Source organism: Meleagris gallopavo, chromosome 1 (assembly GCF_905368555.1).
Source record: "Meleagris gallopavo chromosome 1, MGAL_WU_HG_1.1, whole genome shotgun sequence".
NCBI classification, from domain to species: domain Eukaryota; kingdom Metazoa; phylum Chordata; class Aves; order Galliformes; family Phasianidae; genus Meleagris; species Meleagris gallopavo.
In genome coordinates this window covers 78,323,759-78,345,700 of record NC_139404.1, presented here as the reverse complement: position 1 = coordinate 78,345,700, position 21,942 = coordinate 78,323,759, and the positions used below count along the sequence as shown (strand labels likewise).

Genomic DNA, 21,942 nt, shown 5'->3' with positions numbered 1-21,942 from the left:
TAAAAGAAACACTGTGAAGAAAACACTGAAGGACACACTCTCTCCTTGTACTATTTGAAACACAGATTGCATTGGGATGTCTTATTTCATTTGTTATGTGTCTATTTAACATCTAAAATCTTTCCACATTTTCATCACTATATAAACCTATTGTTAATACTCTTGGTGTCAGAGCTGTCCAACCTCAGAAGCATCCTACTAATCATCATCTCAACACAGTGCAAACCAGCAACTGCATGCCCCACCAGACTATAGCTTTTTTTTTTCAGCTAGAGAAAAAGTAAATGTTATGTTTTCTCCTCTGCCAAACCAAAATTGTTCCTTTTTTTTTTTTTTTTTTTAAACACCAGAGCTCCTTGCCATATAGGCCACTCAGTGGGACTCCTTTCTATGAACACTGTCAGAGTAACTAAGTTTCCAGATGTCCAGCACTGTTCTGTCTCCCTTTGCAATGCTTCTCAAACAGTCTTTCCAAGAAGCTCGTCTCTGCCTCTGCATTTGTGTCCAGCTTACAGCAAAATGTTCAAAAAGGACCTACAAGCCTTACATGCACAAGTGAACTGAAGAATTTTTCATTGTGTTCTTAAACAGGACGCCTTGATGTTTTGCTAAAGCAATGCCATTTTTTTTCCCTACAAGTTTGTTTTTTTAACTGCACATTAGCAGTGGGAGGTTCCTAACCTTTTTGGATACTCTGAGATAATATCTAATCACCAATACCCAGATCTTGATAGCTGTTCCTCGAAAGGCAGATGTTGATATTCCAAGAATGTATGTATCTTATTCCATTTCCAAAGACATTTTATCATTCTTCTAATTTCGTTCCTCACTTTTTCTCACTTAAAGCTATTAATTTTATCTGCTTTTCTTTGCTCTAGCACTCACTGACTTCCAGGCTATTGTCCTTTCTCAAAGTCTGTCCATGACATTTTTTTTCTTCACCCTAGATACTTCAATTTAAACCTTTTCTTTCCCTTTCATATTTACAATTCATGTTGGTATATTTCTTTTGTCTTCTGTTAGGTTTTTTTTCTCTTCAGATGTATTGCCTACAGTGAACACAAAGAATTAGGACGTGGCATTCTTCAAACAGCTTAAACTGTGTTTTGACTTCTTCTTATTCTCCAAAACCCTGCACTTGTGTCTTTACAGATCTGCTAACTTAGTTCCATCCTCTTTTTCATTCTGTCTCCTGGTCAGAGCCATTACGTATCTTGTTTCCCATACTGAGTTCTGTTCCTTTTTCTGGCTACTGAAACCTTTCCAGTTTCATTAGCAACGCATCATTTATTTTTCATCTGGCCATAAGTCAAGCTTTATTCTTTGAACTTCACTTTTTATCATTCAGATGAGGAGTACTAAAATCATAGAATCGTATGAAACCATAAATCATCAAATAATCATAAAACCTTTTGGAACACAGACGAGTTGAAAAACAAAAGCGTGGAGCTCAGCGTTATGAAGCTGACGTAAAAACTTCTTGCCTTGCTACACGGAGCTGTAGGACTTACCAGACAAAAAAAAAAAAAAAAATTAGGCATGGTAATGAGCACTGAAATTATAAAGCACCCCGAAGAAAGAAACTGCAATGTGACCAAGATGAATCACTTCTAGGTTTTATTATACAAGAGATGCTATATATTTAGTACCACACATAATAAGTTTTTTACAGTTGGCTCCGGGCTTCCAACTACATTGCCAGTGCCATGTCATGAGTCACTGTTAATCGCCGACTCGTTTGTTCCCGACCCCGATACCCTTTCATAGCATCCTGCGTGCAGGGTAACATTTCCCCCACATCACACCTGGCAGCCAACAACAGCCACTGCACTCACAAGCCCAGCACCTAACCGCCCCGCTCTCAAAGCACCCCAGCGGCAGACGACGCCCTCCAGAGCCAGCCCCGCTGCCTCGGCCCTCAGGTCAGAACCATACGGCCCCCGACCTCTCGCAGCCGCCTGAGCCCAGCGCGCTCGGGACAGCGCCAACCGCCGCATTGGGGCGGGGCGTCGCGGAGGTTAGAAGCCTTTCCAATTAGTGAGAGCGCGTGCTCATCTTGACAGTGTACCCAATCAGAGGCGGCGGAGCTCTGCCTCGCTATCCCTCTCCTTCAGCTGGTCTTCCCGCCCGCTTGGCTTGACGCTCCGCTTACTGGTCCGTTCGTCCAGCCGATCGACTGCCGAGCCAATGAGAACAGCTGTCAATCAAGAGCCGCTGTCAGTCACGAACCTTTTGCCCCGCCCCGTCGCTCTCTTCTGGAGGGGCGGGGCGTGAGGGAGAAGAGGGCGGGGCAGGAGCAGCGGCCAGGCGCGTAAGCCCCCGTTCCCTCCGGCACGGGCTCCGTGAGCGGGCAGCGAGCGAAGCTGTCCCGTCGTCTCAGGACGGCCGCCGCCCGTTGCTCGCTGGCTAGGAAGACGAGAGGCTCCCAGAGGCTGCGCATCCTCCGCAGGGAGGGGAGAGGAGGGACCGGGGCGGCTCCAGCAGCGGGAGGAGGGCGGGGGCAGCAGAGGGAAGCGCTCCGCCCAGCCCCCGGAGGAGACAGTTCTCAGCGAAGGGGTGCCGAGGGGAAGCGGGGTTGGGTGCAGTCGTGTTTTTGTAGCGCTGTCGAAACAACTGAGTACCGAGGGCGAGAGGAGGAGGGGGATGGACCCCGCTCGGTCAGATGCTGGCTTGAATTCTCCATTGACTTCTCGCTCATAGCCCGCTGCCAGATGTGGATGTCTGGGTGGACCTCGTTCCATCGCTCCGTGTCCGAGCGTAAAGCTTAGTTCTGCTGCTTGTGGATCTTTCTTTTATTGTTATTGCCCGAAAGGACCCATGCCGGTAGCCTGACAAAATGAAGCCTTTGTATTTTTCAGTCAATTATACCTAATACCGATTAGTTGGTTTGGTACAAGGGGCTGAAGCGCTGCCTCGCTCGGAGGACCATCAGAGACTCTCGCTACATGTAGCTGGATGTGTGGCGGCACATCCTATCGCCTTCCCCACGCCTTCCTCCTCGAGCTTTTTCCAAAATGAAGAAATTCAATTTTCGCAAAGTTCTGGATGGTCTGACCGCCTCCTCGCCCGGTGGCAGCGCTGGCGGTGGTGGGGCTGGCGGAGGCTCCGCGCATCCCGGTGGAACTGCGGGCGCCGCGGGGACTCCTCGGGAGGAGATCCAGGAGACGCTAACTTCGGATTATTTCCAGATCTGTAAGGTAAGGGCTGGGGATCCCTTCGGGTAGCGGTAAGGAAAGGAAAGCTGCGTAGCTTAAGGGGCTTGGTGGGGCGGGGGGGTGGGTGGAAGGAAATGGGATGCCAGTGAGCTTTTTTACCTGAGAACTGCAGTGATTGTATAAGGACTTTGTACTGAAAGGCAGAGATGTCTGTGGTGGTGGTTGAGTAGCGGTATGTTCATTGAAATCTGGATTCGGGAGCAAAACCAGAGTACGCACTTGGTCTCCCAACTAGCAGCGAGATTGTGGACAAAGAGCTAATCAGGTGGTACCAATATAAATAACAAGCCCTCAGACATTTAAAATTGTCTATCTGTACTCCCCCTCCTCCCAGCTATCATAGAACTGCTCAGGTTAGAAAAGACCTTAAAGATCATCGAGTCCAACCGCAACCTAACTATACTATCACCCTTTCTTCCTTCTCCTTAAGGGAAGAGGCACAAGCTGGAAACAAAAGATGGCACAGTGATTGCTGAACATAGCACTTTTCTTATTTGCAAGGGGTTGGGTGTATGTTTAGGGTTTGTTTGTTTGTTTTTTTAGCATCGGTGCTGAAGATTATGATTGTATGACAGTAAACTTAATGGAACGGCATAAATATTGAAAGTTTCCAAATTTGTTTGGCATTGGCTTTTATGTATTGGTTAGATCTTTCTGTGGGAATTTTCTCCAAATAGCAAGCATAAAATATCTTTATGGTTTTTATCGTTTTGTTTTGTTTTGTTTTAATGTCTGTTTCCTGCAAAAGAGCTCCCAGTGCACAATGAAATCAGTAGAAATGACTTGGTATTTCTGACCAGCTCTGGAGTTTTAAGTAATACTTTGGTAATGAAGTACAAAAAAGAAATGAGAGATTGTATTTTTATCCTCTAGTCCTACACTTTTATCTTTAACTTTGACGTTAATTGTGTTGACTTTACTAGAAGTTTGTGTGTTTGTGTATCTGTTAGGACCTGCAAAAACAGAATTTTTAGCTAGTGCACTTTACGTTATTACAAGAGCTTCACCTATTAAGCATGGTTTCATTAGTCAGATACCAACTGAGTTGGAATTTAGGTTATAGCCCACTTCAGCACATCCCAGTATTTGAGGAAGAAGGATGAAATATAAGCAAGCAAGGCAAAACTGTAGGAGAGTGTATAAATCTGTCCCAGTGCAATATACAGCTTTCATAATAGCAGATGTGATGACTTTATTCTGTTCTCAGACACAGTGAGTATTAAAACTCATATAGAGTTCAGGCGAAGAAAGATGAGCCCCTATCACTTAGAACAGTCAGATAGACCTTTTGAATAGGTTCTATACCATGGGGTGTCCTGAGTCAAATTAATCTGTTGTTTAACAGTGCTAAATTATTACAATTGTGTCTGTTTACACTGGGGCTTAATTTGACACCTTTTGCTTATGTATCCAGTATTACAACAGTTTATGAAATTCAAGATATCCAGAACAGTGATTTTCCACTTTGTCCCCTCAGAAGAAAAATGATGCAAATAACCAAGTTACGTTGATATATCTTTAGGTCTGACATTCTGAGAATTCTGAGTAAGGCTAAGACTCAACATAATTCTTCCTTTGATAATGCCAGGAATCTGTGTTTTATGTGATAGATGTGTGGCATATTTGCAAAAATATACGATAAATCTTTTATAAACAAAATCAATTAATTCTCTATCTTTGTATTTCCCACCTTTGGCTTGATATTTCTTGCAGGCAGTTTTGTTAGGTTTTGACAGATCTGCTTAGAGATGTGGGTGCCCAGGAATACAGCACTTCTAGAAGATTTCAGTGGGTAATATTTGCCTCTCTTTTTTTTTTTTCAGTTAGGAGATTTAGCTGTCAGGTTGAAATGCTCTCAGCAAAGTAAATATTTGTATGGGAGTGTTTTTGGTTGCAGCAGTACTTGCTTATGAATGCGTGGTACTGCAGAAGTCCACTCTATGGTATACAAAGCATTGGCTTCCTTTTTTCAAGGTACAAAAGCGTACTAAAAGCAAACTTCCCCAAATAATCCCTGATTATGAGCTCAGGAAATACTGCAAGGTTTAGTCAGCAGGTTCTACTTAATGAGCTGTGTTGCTGTTTAGTAACAGTATAAGCATGTCTGAGTGAACTGACAAAAGCTCACAGGCCCCAGTCCTGCATTATGCACTGTGCAAGTGTACCAAAGGCAGTGGGACTGTATGCAGGTACATATACAGGTTTATGGTGCATACTGCAGGGTGCACAATCTGAGCCATAATTTGTATCTTAGTTGATATGTATTAGACAAAAAATACTGCCAAACATACATGTAATCCAAGCTTTCCCTTCCCAAAGCTTTTGTGGCATAGAACTTCTGATTTTTCAGTTGTCTGCTTTCACGTTAAGTTACATAAGTAATACAGGCTGCAGTTTAAGGATCCAGGATCTGTGATCCTGCTGCACACAAAACAGAGTGAAGCTAATGGCAGTATTGGTTTGTTATGATCTGCACAATCATGATAGATGGATTCTGCTTCGAGTACCTCCCCAAACCAATTTTTTCTTTCTTTACTGATTATTAAATCTTCATTTAGATAAGTAGTGTAAAAGCTGACTCATACATTAAGAATGAAAGGGCCTTACACTGCATTCTTTACTTAAATAAATTGCCTTTGTGAAGTTTGTAGGAGGTCTTCTTGACTAAAAACACTGATCTGAATCCTCTAGCAGCAGACTGGTCTTACTGGTAATGTATGTTTTATTAGTAATGCATCTGAAAGCTGTCTCTGTTTTTGACGTTTTTGGGATACTAATTACCATGGTGTCTTTTTAAGACAAAATGAAATCTTAGTAGAAGTATGCTGAATATTTCGTTTTATACGAAATGTTCATTGTGAACGAGATGCTCACAATGAGTCACTTTTGCCATTTATGTTTGAATCATTAATGTAATCTTATGTATTGACAGAATATAAATGAAATATTCGTGAAATGATTGCACGTGAAATAGCTGTAGACTTTTTAAAGCATCATAAACTTGTGTTGGTATCTGTAGTGATGAATCATTGCCATCTTTCTGGAAGTACTCATGTAATATGAAATTTTGGCAGAACTGTATTTTGTGACAACTGGAAGCTGAGGTATAGATCATATTGTGTATCTAAGGCTTCTCTTGGGATATGGGTATCCACGTGGTAAAAATACTGATTGTGATTTAAATTAATTGAATGTGTGAGATCGGAGAGTCATGCCAAAAACTAGACGCAATCCAATAGAATATGTTAGTAAAGTTTGCATTAATTTCAAGGGCGGTGGACTTAGCTTCTTCATTTATTATTATTGAGGTTTATTATTAAGGATTTTTTTGAGCCATCCTGTATTTGTTTATGGCTTGTAGAAATTAAAATACGGCAGCAGAAAGAGATCTCATTAATACAGGAATCAGGGATGATTAGGATGTTGTAAATCATTTAAGTAGAACTTTGAGCAGAAGGGATGTAAATGGTGAAAAGAATGATTTTCTTACTTTTGTAGGGGGTCAATTATAATGTGGTACTGAAGGTTGAGGAAAACTGACTAACCCTGAAGATGCAGATTTTGAGAACACGTGGTGTGTATTCTTTATGAAAATGAGTCTTCTGTAAGGAACTACTTGAGCTGTTCCTCAAGAGCAATCATAGAGTTGAATTTGTAGAGCAAGATGTTATTACTTTTATGCAGAGAGTGTTTAAGATCAAGATCTCCATAACTTGGTAGTAAGAGTTGTGCTTGACTAGACCTACAGCCTATTCTAGTGTATTTTCTTTGGCTATATGCAGAAAAGATTCTAGAAGCTCTAAATTAAACTTGTCACTGAATTATTACCAAACTCTAATGTGGTTGTGACTGCCTTTTAAAACCAATCAGCATCCAGTCAGTAGCCAAATTTCAAAGACAGCTTCACTTTTTCAATCTACCACTAGCATTTCACTCCTCTGGGATAATGGCTGTAATAGAGACCTGTCTAGTTTCGATGAACTTCTTTGTTATGTTGCCTTGTGATATTACATAAAGACATTTTACTGAGATATTTCAGTTTATCATGCAAATTTACACACATTATTTATCTGGATTTCCTATAACAGTGTCTTAAATTTTAATTCATCATTTTAGATATGGTAATACTTTATTTTGACAGTCTCTGAAGACAAACATCTAGTCCCTTTGATAGCAGTCAAGTAGATACTTTAACTGGAGGTACAGCATGAATATGCATCTCAGTGTCAATAGAAATAAGATGAATTTCCAAATGGCAGTTTAAGAACAATTGTGCAGTAGCAGGCAGTTTTATTTTTGCTTATAGAGAATAAAAAAAATTGTTACAAGCTGTCCGTAATGTTTCAGTTAGCATGAGCTGTTTGGTTAATCTGTGTTGTCTCATTAAGAAGGTCACTCAGGGCCAAAAAAAATACCAGCGTGAAGCTTTACATTTCAGAGAAAACCCACTTTCAATTAAGTGTTAAACCTTACTTGTAAGTACTCAGAGTTCATTCTGTGGTAAATACAATATGACGTTGAGAAGGATTTTTCACACATGCTGTATTTTGGATAGAACATTAAACTGTAGATTCCCAGTCACAGGACCACATAATTTTAGGGATTGGAAGGGAGCTCTGGAGATCACCTAATCCAACCCTTTGCTAAAGCAGATTCCTAGAGCAGGTTATGCATGAAAATATCCGGGAGGATTTTGAATATCTCCAGAGAAGGAGACTCCACAACATCTCTGGGTGTAAGTGCTATAAGTGACATTTCTGTAATTAGATGTCAGTAATCTTATTACATGTGTGATGATCATAAAGTATTTTGCTTTCTAAAACATTTGTAGTTATTTGAAATAGGGCTCATCAGCAGGGAAGAGCACAGCATATTGGAAGCTTCTTTTTAGGGAAATTTGAAGATATTAAGCTACCTGTAGTTGTTTTGTTTCTTTCAAACAACGTCTTTATTTTCTGCATTCCTTTATTTGATCATTAGTCTATACTAGCCCTGAATGCATTAATGCAGACCTTCAGGGCCAATACATGCAATTACAGCTTCAAAACCATTTTAAGAGTTTTAATATTGCAAAACAAACCACTTGAAAATTCTAATTTTCTGATGTTTGCTTGCAAATACAGCCTTTATTTGCATTATCCCCTATTTCTTCTATAGGTCTTATTTAGTTGAACATAGTGTTTGCTGAACAGAAAGCACTTCAATATATCTTTGTATACATAGAGTTTACCCACGTATTAAGTTTCCCATGGGCTTTCTCAGCAGAAGTGCTCTTTGCTGCACTTTTGAAAGCTTTATAAACATTAATGAATTGATCTTCACAGTATTTATCTGAGATGGACATATCACTGTTCTTGCTGCATAGATAGGAACCGAGGCACAGAAAGTTGCACAATGCCAGATTGCCTAGTATTTGCTGTTTTGAGAGTTCAGCTTGACTTGCCTTGAGTCTGTATTTTTAGCATCCTCTTTTATACCACTTGCATTTTCCAGTTATGCCTCCATTGTTTTCTCATTTTGTTGCAAGTACTCTGCATATCTACAGACTAGCTTCTAGGATAGTCAGAAAAACTCTGAATTTCCTTCATGTCTTAGATGACTGTCGATGAAATTATAGCTTCAGACTGGACCTGAATTGTACCTAAGATGTGTGACTGTCATCAGGCTCCATAACCTCAAAATGGTCAATCGCAAAATGGAAAGACTATTAACAACCATATGTAAAAAGTTCAATTCGTGGCCCTTTGCTTGGTCATTTATAAAACTAAGTGATAAGAGGATTGATAGTATTTCCTTTTCAGTTTTCCAACTCATCTGTAACTTGCATGTTCAGTACCAAATAGGCATGCTTGACAGACAGTATCTTTTTTTAACAATAAAAATAACTTTGATCTGCCCATAGAACAGATCAGTCTGTGCTACGCATGGAATGAGGCAAAGGTGATGAGAGAAAAATACAGGAGAACACTGTTTGATTAATCTCTGCAAGAAGGGGACAAATTGATTTTGCACGGATTATCATAGTTTGTGAATGTCCTATTTTTTTCTGTTTTTTATGTGTGGTTTTTTTTTAACTGGTTTATTGGCTGTACTAAAATGAAGTGTTCATAAATGCAGTTTATATAAATGTATTAATTTCTCAAAATATATATTAGGATAGGAGGAAGCTATAGGTTTACATGATTAGAAGTGTGAGTAATGTGCATCTGTGGAGAGAAGAGAAAGCAGTATTGTTAGGTACAGATGGCTGGTAAATACGCTCAAATGTAATAAGATGTTATCTTTGTACTGTGCTGTGTCCATTCCGAACAGTTCACCAGCAAAGTCTGTGGGTAGTAAAAAATAGTAGAGACAATCTGTTGCCTGTAGCTAGGGTCAAAGTCTGAAGAGGTACACTTTTTATGGTTCGTTGGAGTTAAGCTGTATACAGAACTGGAGGAAAAAAAGAAATGATCCTTAATATTCAGGGGTCTGGGTTAATGGGTGTGTTGAATTCAGTGCGATATTGTGCTGGTATAGGTACATATTGATAACATGTTTTTGTTGCAGAATTTGATTCAAATCAGTTAGACGTTGTTGCTTGTGTTTCATAAAAACATCCGCAGTGTAAGAATGTTAGTTAATGTTGTGAGTCAAACACTCAGAAGTCCAGGACCGCTATTCCGCTACTGTGGAAATATAATGGGTGTATCTTTGTGTTACAGCCCAGTCTTTATTGCATCTTCTTATTTTCTTGAAGTCTCTGTTCCTATCATCCATCAGATTTGGTTTGAGCAGTACGCAGCGTATGGGACAGATGGATGGAGGCTTTTAAGTTCTTTACTGTGAGAGTGGTGAGGTGCTGGAACAGGCTGCCCAGAGAGCTTGTGGATGCCCCGTCCCGGGAGGTGTTCAAGGCCAGATTGGATGGGGCCCTGGGCAGCCTGGTCTAGTATTAAATGGGGAGGTTGGTGGCCCTGCATGTGGCAGGGGGGTTGGAGATTCATGATCCTTGAGGTCCCTTCCAACCCTGGCCATCAATGATTTGTATTCTTTGCCACAGTTCCTGTGAGAAAATTTCCCTATTATCCACTGGACATTGCATAAAGTCATACATAGTGAATTCTGATGTCTGCTCTGTACAACCCAGTCCATCTATTGCATTTTTCAAGGACGGGGATGTGCTTTCAGTTTCAGCTACCCAGCATCAGTTTTACTGCAGGAATATTCCATTGTAGCTGTGGATAAAAGTTCATTGTAGTAGGTCCGAAGAAACCTGGTTCATTCATTGCTTCTCCTTCTTTATATTTTAGTTGGTCACTGAATGAGGCAAAGGCAGGAATACTGGCATGTGATTATGTAAACAGTGATTTGATTCTTAAGGTCTTTGGATATAGCGTGTATTCCTTTGTGCCTGCTAGCTATCCCCATGGTACCATCTTGATCAGTACTGGGGGGAACACTAACATTCAGGATTTGCTGTATTTCACTGCTGTGAGGGAGCAAAAAGCAGCCACCAAGTACCTTGGTTTCATTCAGAATGTATCTCTCTCATCTGTGAGATAAGCTGCTGGCCAGTAACTCCAGATTAAATTCTAAATTCAGATAAAACATACAATGTGCAAAGAAGGTAGGAAGATTAATTATGAATTATTAATAATAAGTGAGCACGATTGAAAATACTAGTAATGAAAAACTGGTTTTCCTCCTTTGCAGGTAGGTCAAACTGTGCTTTGAAATCATTAGATTTGTTTTTAATTTTATTTTACCTTAAAGCCAAAGCTAAGTTTATTAAAATTCATGGCATTTATCTATTTTGAACTGTAGCTGAAAGAAGGTTTTTCTATAAACAGCTGACAGTTTCTATTTCTTGACAGTTTCACTAGCAAGAGTGGGAAGCCTCTTACAGCATATTTACTGAACAATGAATGCAATTTCTTCTTACGTTTTCCAATTGCCTCCCTTTTTGCATATATATATAAATATATATAGTCATAACTATCCTTTTTCTCTATCTTAGTAAATAGTTTAATCTCAACTCACAAGTTCTACTTTTGTTTTTCCAATTCTCTCCTGCATCCCACTGAGAAGGGGAGGGAGTGAGTGAACAACTGTGTGGTACTTAGCCACCTACTGGGTTAAGCCACGAGATTTGATGAGGTTAGATTTTAAGAAAAATTATTCCCTTGAAAAATGAAAATTTAGCTAATAAAATTGTTTCTTTTGTGGCCTTGGATTGGAAGCCTACTAACATCTTGTCCTGTGTCTATCTTTTCTAAGCAGAGAATACTATCACCAACAGAGAATCTAGGCACAGAAGCATAGAAAGGAAGGATGTCATTGTTTTGTGAGGATATAATGCATGACAACACATCTTCATGAGCATCCATCACCCGTTTCTCACCGCTATAACTCCAATGAATGGTGTAATTGTTGACCTTTTTTGAATATTTCATAGATTGCTGAGTAAGAAGCTATGCAAGTTTCTGTTAAAACTTCTTTCCTTGCTCCACAAACAGATACAGAGTTTGCTTCAGTGAGACTTCTGTATTGGCATGTTGACCACAATTTGGAAATAGATTCTACATCCTGAGTCACAGGCTTAGACTACGTAGTTCAATTTAAACAAGTACACAGCTCATCAAAACTTATTTAGCTAAGTAAATCAATTTTGCTGTCAAATATTACGCAGAGCCGGGTATCTGCAAAATGTCAGTCACGCATTTTACATTTATGCAGACCAGCAGGAACAGTTTTTCCTTATTAGTCCATTGGTACATTTTAAAATAGATTTTAGTCCTGTATTTTCTGGAGTTATTTAGAAAAGAGCAAAATCACCTTGAAAAAATAATGACTTTGCAGGCTAATGTAAACTACCATGTAACAAAAGTTAAGGAAAAACTCCTAATACTGAAAAGCCAAATTATACACTATGAAATAACTGCATTGGATACTGCATATTACCGCTAGTGAGATTTTTCTCTTTTCAGCTACTGAAAAACATACTGTTATGTTCTGTACAGCAAAAGTGTTCGTTGGTAGAATGCTGGCAAGTCCAAGTAATAAATGAATATAGGAAATTTAAGTAAATTTACATGATATACATATATATTTTTGGAATTCACTGAAAGAATATTTGCTTGAAATGATTTTAATCAAATTTAAAATAGCATGATAAAACTAAATGAGGATTTATACTGAAATCATAGCTACATTTGTAGTTGTTTTGTTTCAAATAAAATGTTTCAAATATTGTATATAAACTGCACGTCCTAGGGAGCACAGTCTGCCTCTAGAAACTATGTGCCAAAAAGGAGACAAAAGAAATCTGGATAATGTGGAGAAAAGCAATCCTGGCTCCATCTGCTGTCTGCCTTTTTGCTCCCTCGTTTTAGCACCTTCTTTTTTAAGATGTTTGTGGTAGGTAGGTAGGCCCTGTATTTATGAGAACACAGGTTGATACTTTAGAATACTTTCTTCAGGTTTTGTCTGCCGTGGGGATAGCTTTGTTTTGGGGGGAAAAAAATCTACTTTGTTTTGCATTTTCTACTGACTATTGAAAGTTTTAGTCAGTATTGTTAATCCTCTACACTGTGCAGGTTAAGTAGGAATTTTCCATCATCCTAACATCAAGTTTGCAGTTTTTCCCTCTTCTTCATCTCTATGAGTAGATGCTGTGAGGAAGCCCAGACACAGTTCTAGAATTGTTTTTTCTTACACTTACAGCTCACACAAGATTTATCAATACATAACTGAAAAATCTACTGTTAAGTGGTAGTTTCTCATGTCATTTTCTCACAGTCCTTGCAAATAGAAGCATTGGGCTAAGTCTAATGAGAAGAGGCTGGTAAACTGAAGTTTGACAGGTTATTACTCCTCTGCTTAATAGACCTGATCTTTATAATCACCTTTGAGACTGCTCTAATTCATGTTAAAATCTCAATCATAAAGATTTTGTTCCATCTTAACTGTGTACATTATAGCTTTGTTCTTCTTCCAAACTGTTTTTGTCCTTTATTTGAAACCATGATCAGTATAAATATTTTACTTGAAAATTGTCATTTATGTTGAGGATCAATGAACTTCAACAGTATTTTTTTTCTTCTACAAATTGAATAATCACCAGAACTTTCAGGTTAGAATAGGTACAAATATTCTGATTTGAAAAAAAGGCTGTGAAATGGATATAGCAGTTCTGAGTCAATCCCAGAGTTTAGAAATATTTACTCAGCTATGATCCTGCAGATATGTGTATGTCTGTGCTTTTAAAACATAATTCTACAAAACAAGACCCAGATAAATTATATGTCTATGTAGATTGCAGAAATACACACATGAAATGATGGTAAACACACAGGCAAGAATGAAAATAAGGCTTTAAAATTATTGATCTTTACATTCCTAGATCTAAGAAGCAATGCTGTAAGTTCCAGTCAGAATTAATAGAAAGATTTTTTTTTTTAAATTAATAAAATCTTTTCTAGAATGTAAGTATTTTTCTGGTAGAGAAGAACAAATTTATTCATGAGAGTAAAGAAGTATTGCATATAATAGAAAATGAGTAATGAAGTTAGGTCAAACATTGGATACATGGGAAAATATATTTCATAATTCCTGATGATTTGGTGACATGAGAGGTAAAAGCATTTTTACAGTATATGTAAGTCTAGTACCAGTTCATGTGTCAAATATCAAATTATTTATTCTGAGTAATTCTACCACTTGAGAAGATGAGAAGGTTAAAAAAAAAAACCTACACAAAAAAGAAAACCACACAACACAAAAAAGATACGGAGTTGTGGAGATCTTTGAGAAATGTCTACATTAACATAAAAAGTGAGTTATGATTCTACAGCTTACTGAACTAGCATGTGTTTCTAGATTTTTGCAGTCTAGATACTAGTAATTTGAATGAAGACATCCCTTATCAGCAATAAGTAAAACATGAGATGAGTAAGTCTTCTCTTAAGGAAGTGTTTATTTGTCAAAAAAGATACATTTAGTTGTTCCCAAGCTACTTGTGAACATCACTTCAAATGCTTCCAGCTGAACAAAAAAACAAACAAACAAACAAAAAAAAACAGTTGTAGTTAGAAAGCTGTAGATGTCATCAACTGCCTTTTACTCATCAGGTCTGTAATTTGGGAAGTTCTTGTAGAAGTTGTTCCATAGGGTCTACTGAATGGTTCAGCTAACACAACTCATGAACAGGATAATCTTGAAGCTAAAATATCTGAAAAAAGTCGAATTCTGCTCACTCTAGAAAACTTTTCAATCCCAAGGATACATTAAAAAAAAAAAAAAAAAAGTATTATTTGTTATCCAAGTTTAGAATCATAGAATTTTATGGGATAGAATTAAGGGTTGGAAAAGAACTCCAAGATCATCCAGTGCAAATGTCGACCACCACCAATATTTTCCTACTAAACCACTTAGTTATGTCTCTTAGTACAATATCTAGATATTTTTTTTAATACTTCCAGGAATGGTGATTTAACCACCTTTCTGGACAGCCCATTCCAGCATCTGACTGTTCTTTCAGAGAAGGAATTTTTCCTAATATCCAACCTGAATCTTCCCTGGAGCAACTTGAGGCCATTCCGTCTGGTCCTGTCACTACTTTTTTGGGAGAAGAGGCCAACCCCCACCTCGCCACCACCTGCTTTCAGGGAGTTGTAGAGAGTGATGAGATCTCCCCGAGCCTCTTCTTCTCCACACTAACAATCCAAGCTCCTCAGCTGTTTCCCATTAGACTTGTGCTCCAGACCCCTCACCAGCTTTATTGCCCTTTTCTGGACATGCTTCAGGGCCTCAATGTCTTTTTTGTAGTGAGGGGCACAAATCTGAACATTGTACTTGAGGTATTATTAGGTAAACAATCACACTCATTACAGTTATTATTATTATTATTATTTGTATTTTCTAGTCTAGCTTTGTTATTTTCAGTCTTTTTGTGTGCGTGTGTTGGACTTTTCCATCATGAGATTGTTTCTGATAAGAATCAGGCGAGTCATACTGGTCATAACTTCCAGGTTTAGATAATTTAAAATATTATTTGAGGATGTCTTCAAACCTAAGGATGCATTGCATCTCTGAAAAATCAGAATTACAAGCATAGTATTCCAAATAAAGATTAGGAAGGGATGAGTGATTCAGCTGTTTGTTTTGAGAACAACATCTCTGGCATTTTTGTTTTTGTTTTTTTAAATTGATATGAAGGATTTTTCCTTCATAGACTCAATTCAGTTTATTGTTCAGTTTATTGATTTATTGGATGTCTTCTTCTGGATAAGTTCCATTTCTGTTCTCTGTGGCTGTTCTGGTCAGGCTGAAACTTTGTTTGTTTGTTACAGCACTGTAAAATCATATTAAATGTCTTTTTTTTTTTTTTAATTTAGAGTTACAGCTGCCTTTCATTTTGAGGTTATCTTTCAATGTACAGTTGCACATTAGTGTATACTTTATAATCTACATTGTTACAACAAAAACATAAAATGTCCAAGTAAAGAGCAAATGTAGAAATTAACATGAATGAAATTCACCTCTGTATTTAGAACAATGTATCTTTTAAAATACTTCTGTGGAAATGTATTGCAAATAATACAGCATAAAATAAAATCATAGAATCACAGAACTATAGAATGGTTTGGGTTAGAAGGGACCTTTAAGATCATCTAGTTCCAACCCCCTGCTATAGGCAGGGACACCTCCCTCTAGACCAGGTTGCTCAAAGCCTTGTCCAGTCTGGCCCTGAATGCTTCCAGGGAGGGGGCATCCATAGCCTCTCTGGGCAACCTATTCTAGTGTCTCACCACCCTCACAGTAAAGAATTTCTAATATCTAGTATAAATCTACACTCTTCCAGTTTAAAGTCATTTCCCCTCATCCTGTTGCTACATGCCCTTATAAAAAGTCCCTCTCCAGCTTTTCTGTAGGCCCCTTTCAGGTACTGGAAGGCTACTAATAAGGTCTTCCTGGACCCTTCTCTTCTTCATGCTGAAGAGCCCCAGCTCTCTCATCCTGTTCTCGCAGGGAAGGTGCTCCAGCTCTTTGATCATCCTTGCGGCCCTCCTCTGGCCCTGCTCCAACAGCTCCATGTCCTTGTGTTGGAACCTCCAGAACTGCACACGGTTCTCCAGGTGGGGTCTCACAAGAGCAGAGTAGAGGGGCAGAATCACTTCCCTCATTCTGCTGGTCACGTTTCTCTTTATTTCATCCAGGTTACTGTTGGCCTTCTGAACTGCAAGCGCACATAATTGGCTCACATTGAGTCTTTATCAACTGACAGTGTTGATTGCGAAAATGTAAATTCTTTTCCTGTACCCATAACATAGAACTTACATGCTGTTGTTTGTGGTTACATTTCACTTACTTTGTTATTTTGTTCTGTTTCAGACGGTTCGTCATGGTTTTCCTTATCTACCCACTGCCTTAGCTTTTGACCCAGTTCAGAAAATTCTGGCAATTGGAACAAGAACAGGAGCCATACGAATGTATCCTTTCTTATTCAGAATGTACACAATTTCTCTGTATTTGTAACTCAGTGACATGAATCATCTTTACATCCAGAAGCGCTCAGGTAAGGGTACAGTTTATGGTGTTATGTTATGCCTCATTTTGTTTTACTTTATTGACTGGAAAAGGATGTGCTGTTGAGGAATTACTTTAGCTTCTTCAGGTGTCTGAAGGAAAAAATTTTGAATAAGTTTTTGCTGTATGTATGGCGTATATTGGTATATAAAGCAGAATTAATTTTTTCTTGTGCTGCGAGTAAAGAGATTTTTCAGTATGTAAAGTTAGACTACAATGTGATGATGAGCAAAGTGGGAATTTTGAACTGGCAATAAATAAGTTAACTGTTGCAATGCAGCCAGCTGGAGAAATCTTCACTGGAAATAAGTATGCTTGAAATATTGTTTAGACCTTCCTATGTGAATGATGGGAAAAAGATGATTTTATGGCATAATGCTTCTCTTCTTGGAGGAGATGTTTCAGGGAGGTAAGGTTAAACAATCTAAAAGTAGCTGTTTCTTTTCGTTAATTATAGAGGTACATTAGTGCCAGAACATTACGTATGTTTTTATACTGCAGGAATTTTAAAGTTAGTTGTCTAAACAGAACAGATTGAACATAAATGAAATGAAAATTTGAACAACTTTTGTTTTAGAAAAATATGAGGAGAATATTTAAATGTGTCTTTCAAAATGTTATCTGAATATATATTTTTTAAATTTGTCTTGGTTCAAATGTATTCCAGTCTGGTGAAATTGCATATAATTTAAGAGAAAAATAGAGGAAAGAATATTATAGGAAGCTTTGAGAGTTACAGGATACAGAAGCAGTAAACCAATACTTTTTACAGCCTCTTGCAGCTAAACAGATTCCAGGGTTGAAAGTAGGGGGCAATGCTGTATAAAATAGCAGTTAAAGTAGCGTATTGTTATGGTTTTACCCAGCAGGCAGCTAAGCAACACACGGCTGTTCACTCATACCAAACACTATGAAGAAAATCAACTCTGTCCAACTGAAACCAGGACAGTTACAATCTAATGAACAATCATCTCATGAAGAACCATTCTATGCCTCTTGTAACATGACTAAAACTTTAATTTCTTCCATTTTTGGGTACTCTTGTCCTGAACAGTTGTGTTTTCGTATACCTCATTTTCTTTCCCCAAGACTCAACTAAGCCAGTTATGTAAGAAACTTTGCTTTGATGATTCTACTCTTAATATTTTCCCGCATGAAGTAGATTAAATATATTCCATTCAGAGTAATTGAATTTATGCGCTTCTGGGAAAGTTCAATTCTAGTATCCATGCATTCTTCTGAGAGTTAGGAAACATTAGAAGGCTGGAGCCTTTTATCTGGAAGGTTCATTGATACCTTCTATAAGCAGGGAGACTGGCAATTTCATAGGTAGTGCAGGTATTGTAGAATGAAGGTCTTGCCGAAAATTGACTCCTAAGCCCTCTGCTTCTTTCCATCCCAGCAACCTGGCAGAGTTGTTACTGGCTAAACATCCTATACCTATGTCAATCTCTCAAGAAAAAATGAGTACAGAGCCCAAATTAATACATCTTTGTGCAGAATTAAGTTAAATCTGTAGGTCACTTGTTGCAGGAATGGAACATAAAGTGGAAAATAAGCTGTGTCCCACACCTCATATAAAACTCTGTGTGGATTATCTATGGAAATTGATTATAAAGGGTTAGAGGAAGAAGGAAGAAGAATATTTTTCAAAGTACCTTCTCCTTTAATGTCTCTTCTCCAGTTTTGCTAGCAAAAATCTACTTCATTTATGGAAAATTTTCTAGGAGCTGAATCAAACATGGGTATCAAGATTATCAGACAATCTGATTTTTTTTTTTAAAGAGAGATGCCATCTCATAACATAAATGCCTCATGGTTTTGGCACACAGAGCCTGGTTTGCTTAATTGAGCACTGAGTCAATGAGAGCTATGCTTAGAAGACAGATGGTACCATTAAAAGGATTACTTTTTTTTTTTCATTTTTTAACTGAGACTTCTCAACTTCACTCTTAAAGCTTTACAGAACATACTATGTAAAAAGCCTAGTTATGGACTAGTAAGTTTGTCTGTGTACGTAGCAAAGAAGAGCGATGAGTGAAACAGCCTGAGGCCATCTACTGAACACTGCTTATTTAAACTAATCATGTTGGTTTTAACATGCCATTTTTAACTGTTGCAGGCAATAAGATTCAAGCCAAGATGTAAGCGATTAGTATTAATTCTGAAAATACAATTTATAATGGATATATTTTTAAAGCAAACTAAAAGTAGTTCATATTGTAATGACTCTCAGTCTTCCACAGTATCCTGTAAAAGCATTTTTTAATAGAGCAGCATAATTTCATTCTGCAATGAACATATTACATAACAGAATGATAGAATTTGTTCTCATTCATTGTATTCTAGCAGTGAAGCTGGTGCTTCTAACCAGTATTGTGGATGGTGCAAAAGGATGTTTGGCTACCACTACAAAAATGCAACCATTTATTTGTTTAGTACCAAAAGGGCCCAGTTTGGATCAAATTCCTTTGTGCTAAGCAGCACAAAGGTATAGCAAGACAAAATTCATGTTTAGTATTCATGTAATTATGTAGAACAAGCTTTCCTGTGACCGGTGCAAGTGACATAATGGTACACTTGCTTCCTTGTCTTTCTGTAAGGTTCACAAAGTGATGGCATATCTAGTGTTTGTAAGCTTAGAAGTTGAAAAAACAAAGCAGTTTCCAAAGAAAAATGAAGCATGTATAACAGCATTGAAAATAAAGGTTTAACACCACACCTTTAGGTGATCGTTTCAAACAATTGAGCAGCATGACTGAAATAGTCTGTTCTAAATTGGCCTGAAATAGACTACTATTCATAAATTTCCATTACAATACAGAGATAAATGGAAGTTCACTTTGGAATGAGTGTCAATTTGCCTTCTAGATTTCTTTTCAAGCTGTTCTAGCAGCTGTAGCTTCTATAGCAATGGGAATTGCTGTTGCTATGCTCTAGTGATGCTAGTGGTCCCTGTGGGATTCTCAAGAAACTTCAGACAACTGTAGCTTTTACCTACATCAGTGTCTGATGGGCGCTGATCCTCACAGAACAGCTGTACTTCATCCTCAGAATGAGTGCACGTTAAATCACTGATGAATGAGTGTCTTCCTGTTACTGACACTGAATTACAAAACCTGCAAATAGAGGGCAAAATACTCGCTCTAGAAACAATTGCTTTGTCATCTGGTCATCTTTATCCTTCATCCCTGTTCTCAGCACCCATACTTAGATCATGTTTTGTTACTGCTCTACCTATACTATCCTTGCTTGAGGCAAACATGTTCAGATGAAGAAGGGTTATGAAATTGAATTCCTTTTCTTATTATCTCCATATGGTTTTTCTTTAGTCTTAGTCTGGAAAACCTTCTGACATTACACACACAATAAAACAAAGTGTACTGTCTCTAATCTATCAGAGAAGGCATATCACTATACAGGGAGTGAGACAAATTAAGAAAATTGATCAGATTGAAGTCTCTTCTTCATTTCAGGGGAAAAGAAGGCTAAGGTTTTGTCACATCACATATCTGAATGAATAGATCAAAATCAGCGATAGAACTGATTATTCCAATATCATATCTGAAGAAGTGGCATGTTGCTTTCCTGTTTCATTATGTGTATTCCTACATTGCTATTTAATCAACTCAAAAATGCTTGCTGAAATTCATTATGGGTACTTCATTTCATGGAGTCACTGTGTCTTTTCACTTTGACTTCTTCCATCAAATCAGTGGTATGCCAGTATAGCCATCTACTACAGGCATATAATTATCTACACATTATTGTATTGAGTCACTGATTATTTTGTGACCAGCTTCAGTAACAAAAAATCTATGTGTAGACCATTCCATAGTTATTATAGACCATTCCATAGTTATTATAGACCATTCCATAGTTATTATCATCCTTGCTTATAAAGAAATGAGGGAAAATTTAAAATCCAGTGCAAAGATATCTACTGTGTCGAGAGTGGCATCCAGACCGTGAAAAGCTTATCTATCACCATGCTGGCTTACACTGATAATACATCCTTGGACATATTTCTACTATTTTCTATTGTCATGGGTAATAGTTATTCTTAAGACTGACAGGCTTCATGTTGTTGTGGGTGGTGGTCATAGGGCATGCTAATCTTCCTTTCAACTGTTCGTTACTTGAGAAACAAAAGCAAGTAATCACAGCACTTGCAAGGCCTTTCTAGTAATGGCAATATTGCAGTGTCATCTGGTAATATGATAGTCATTTTATACCTAAGCAAACAAAATTATTCCCACTCACTAACACATAAATGTGAAGTTGTTGCTCTGCCCCCACCTTTTGCATATCTGCACAGTCCTGACACTTTCCTTGATCTGACTCTGGTGTTCAGCAGATCTTTCCAAAAGCACTCAATTAACATGGTGAAATACTGTTTCTGTTTTGCTGTGCTATTTTCCTGATAGGTTAGATTATGAAATGTATTAGTGGTGCTTAACTCTGATTTATCAGAATGAAACTGTAAAGAAGCTGGAAAGAGTGTATTTTTGGGTCTGAGAGGGGGGGAAATAGAGGATAATCCTTTTTTTTTTTTTTTTTTTTTTTTTCCCCTTATATTTAAAAAATCTGATTTGCAAATCAGAACAAAATATCTACAGGATCTGTTCAAGAGCGATTTTGCTTTTGGATAGTATTGGAAATAATTTTTCTAGCCTACTTTGTGTGCTTTTTCACATGCTTTGAAAGCAAGGGTAATTTTGGAATGTCAAATATGATACAGCAATATTTATTTTAATAGGTATATCTTGTGGAAAATAAAGCACAACTTCAACACTATCTCATTTGTCTCCATTGAACAGCCAAAAGTCATATATCTGATGCCAGAATTTCCATCCCAAGTAAAGAGGAAGGTGAAATCTAAACCTAAGATAGCTCTTCTGAACACTGTGCATCTTCAGCAGCTTTTGTACACAGACATTGTTACACGGAAGTACAACTGGGACTGTTTGTGTGCTCTAGAGAAAATGAAAAAGAACAAATGACGCTAATTAAATCATCACCCATAGAATTCTGTAGAGGCACGGAATTTTACAGTTAAAGGAAGTATGGCAAAGAATGTTTGATGTCAAGTTGATCAAGATGGATATATTTAAAAGGAAATACAAGAATATAATGTAAACATTTTGGTCTGCTAGAA

General features: G+C 37.9%; 1 protein-coding gene across 11 annotated transcripts in view; it reads left to right on the top strand.

Annotated features, from left to right (window-relative positions):
• Positions 1–2,261: 2,261 nt before the first annotated feature.
• The window catches only part of STXBP5L (syntaxin binding protein 5L), a 185,036-nt gene continuing 165,355 nt past the window's right edge, over positions 2,262–21,942 (top strand). For 8 of the 11 annotated variants that reach the window (XM_085236681.1, XM_085236673.1, XM_085236662.1 and 5 more), the window contains exons 1-2: positions 2,262–3,197; positions 16,590–16,687. In XM_085236681.1, the coding sequence (XP_085092807.1) occupies positions 3,015–3,197; positions 16,590–16,687 (281 nt within the window). In that variant the 5' untranslated portion in view covers positions 2,262–3,014. The remainder of the gene's footprint in view (positions 3,198–16,589; positions 16,688–21,942) is intronic. The other 3 variants (XM_085236720.1, XM_085236704.1, XM_085236698.1) reach the window with 1 other exon arrangement.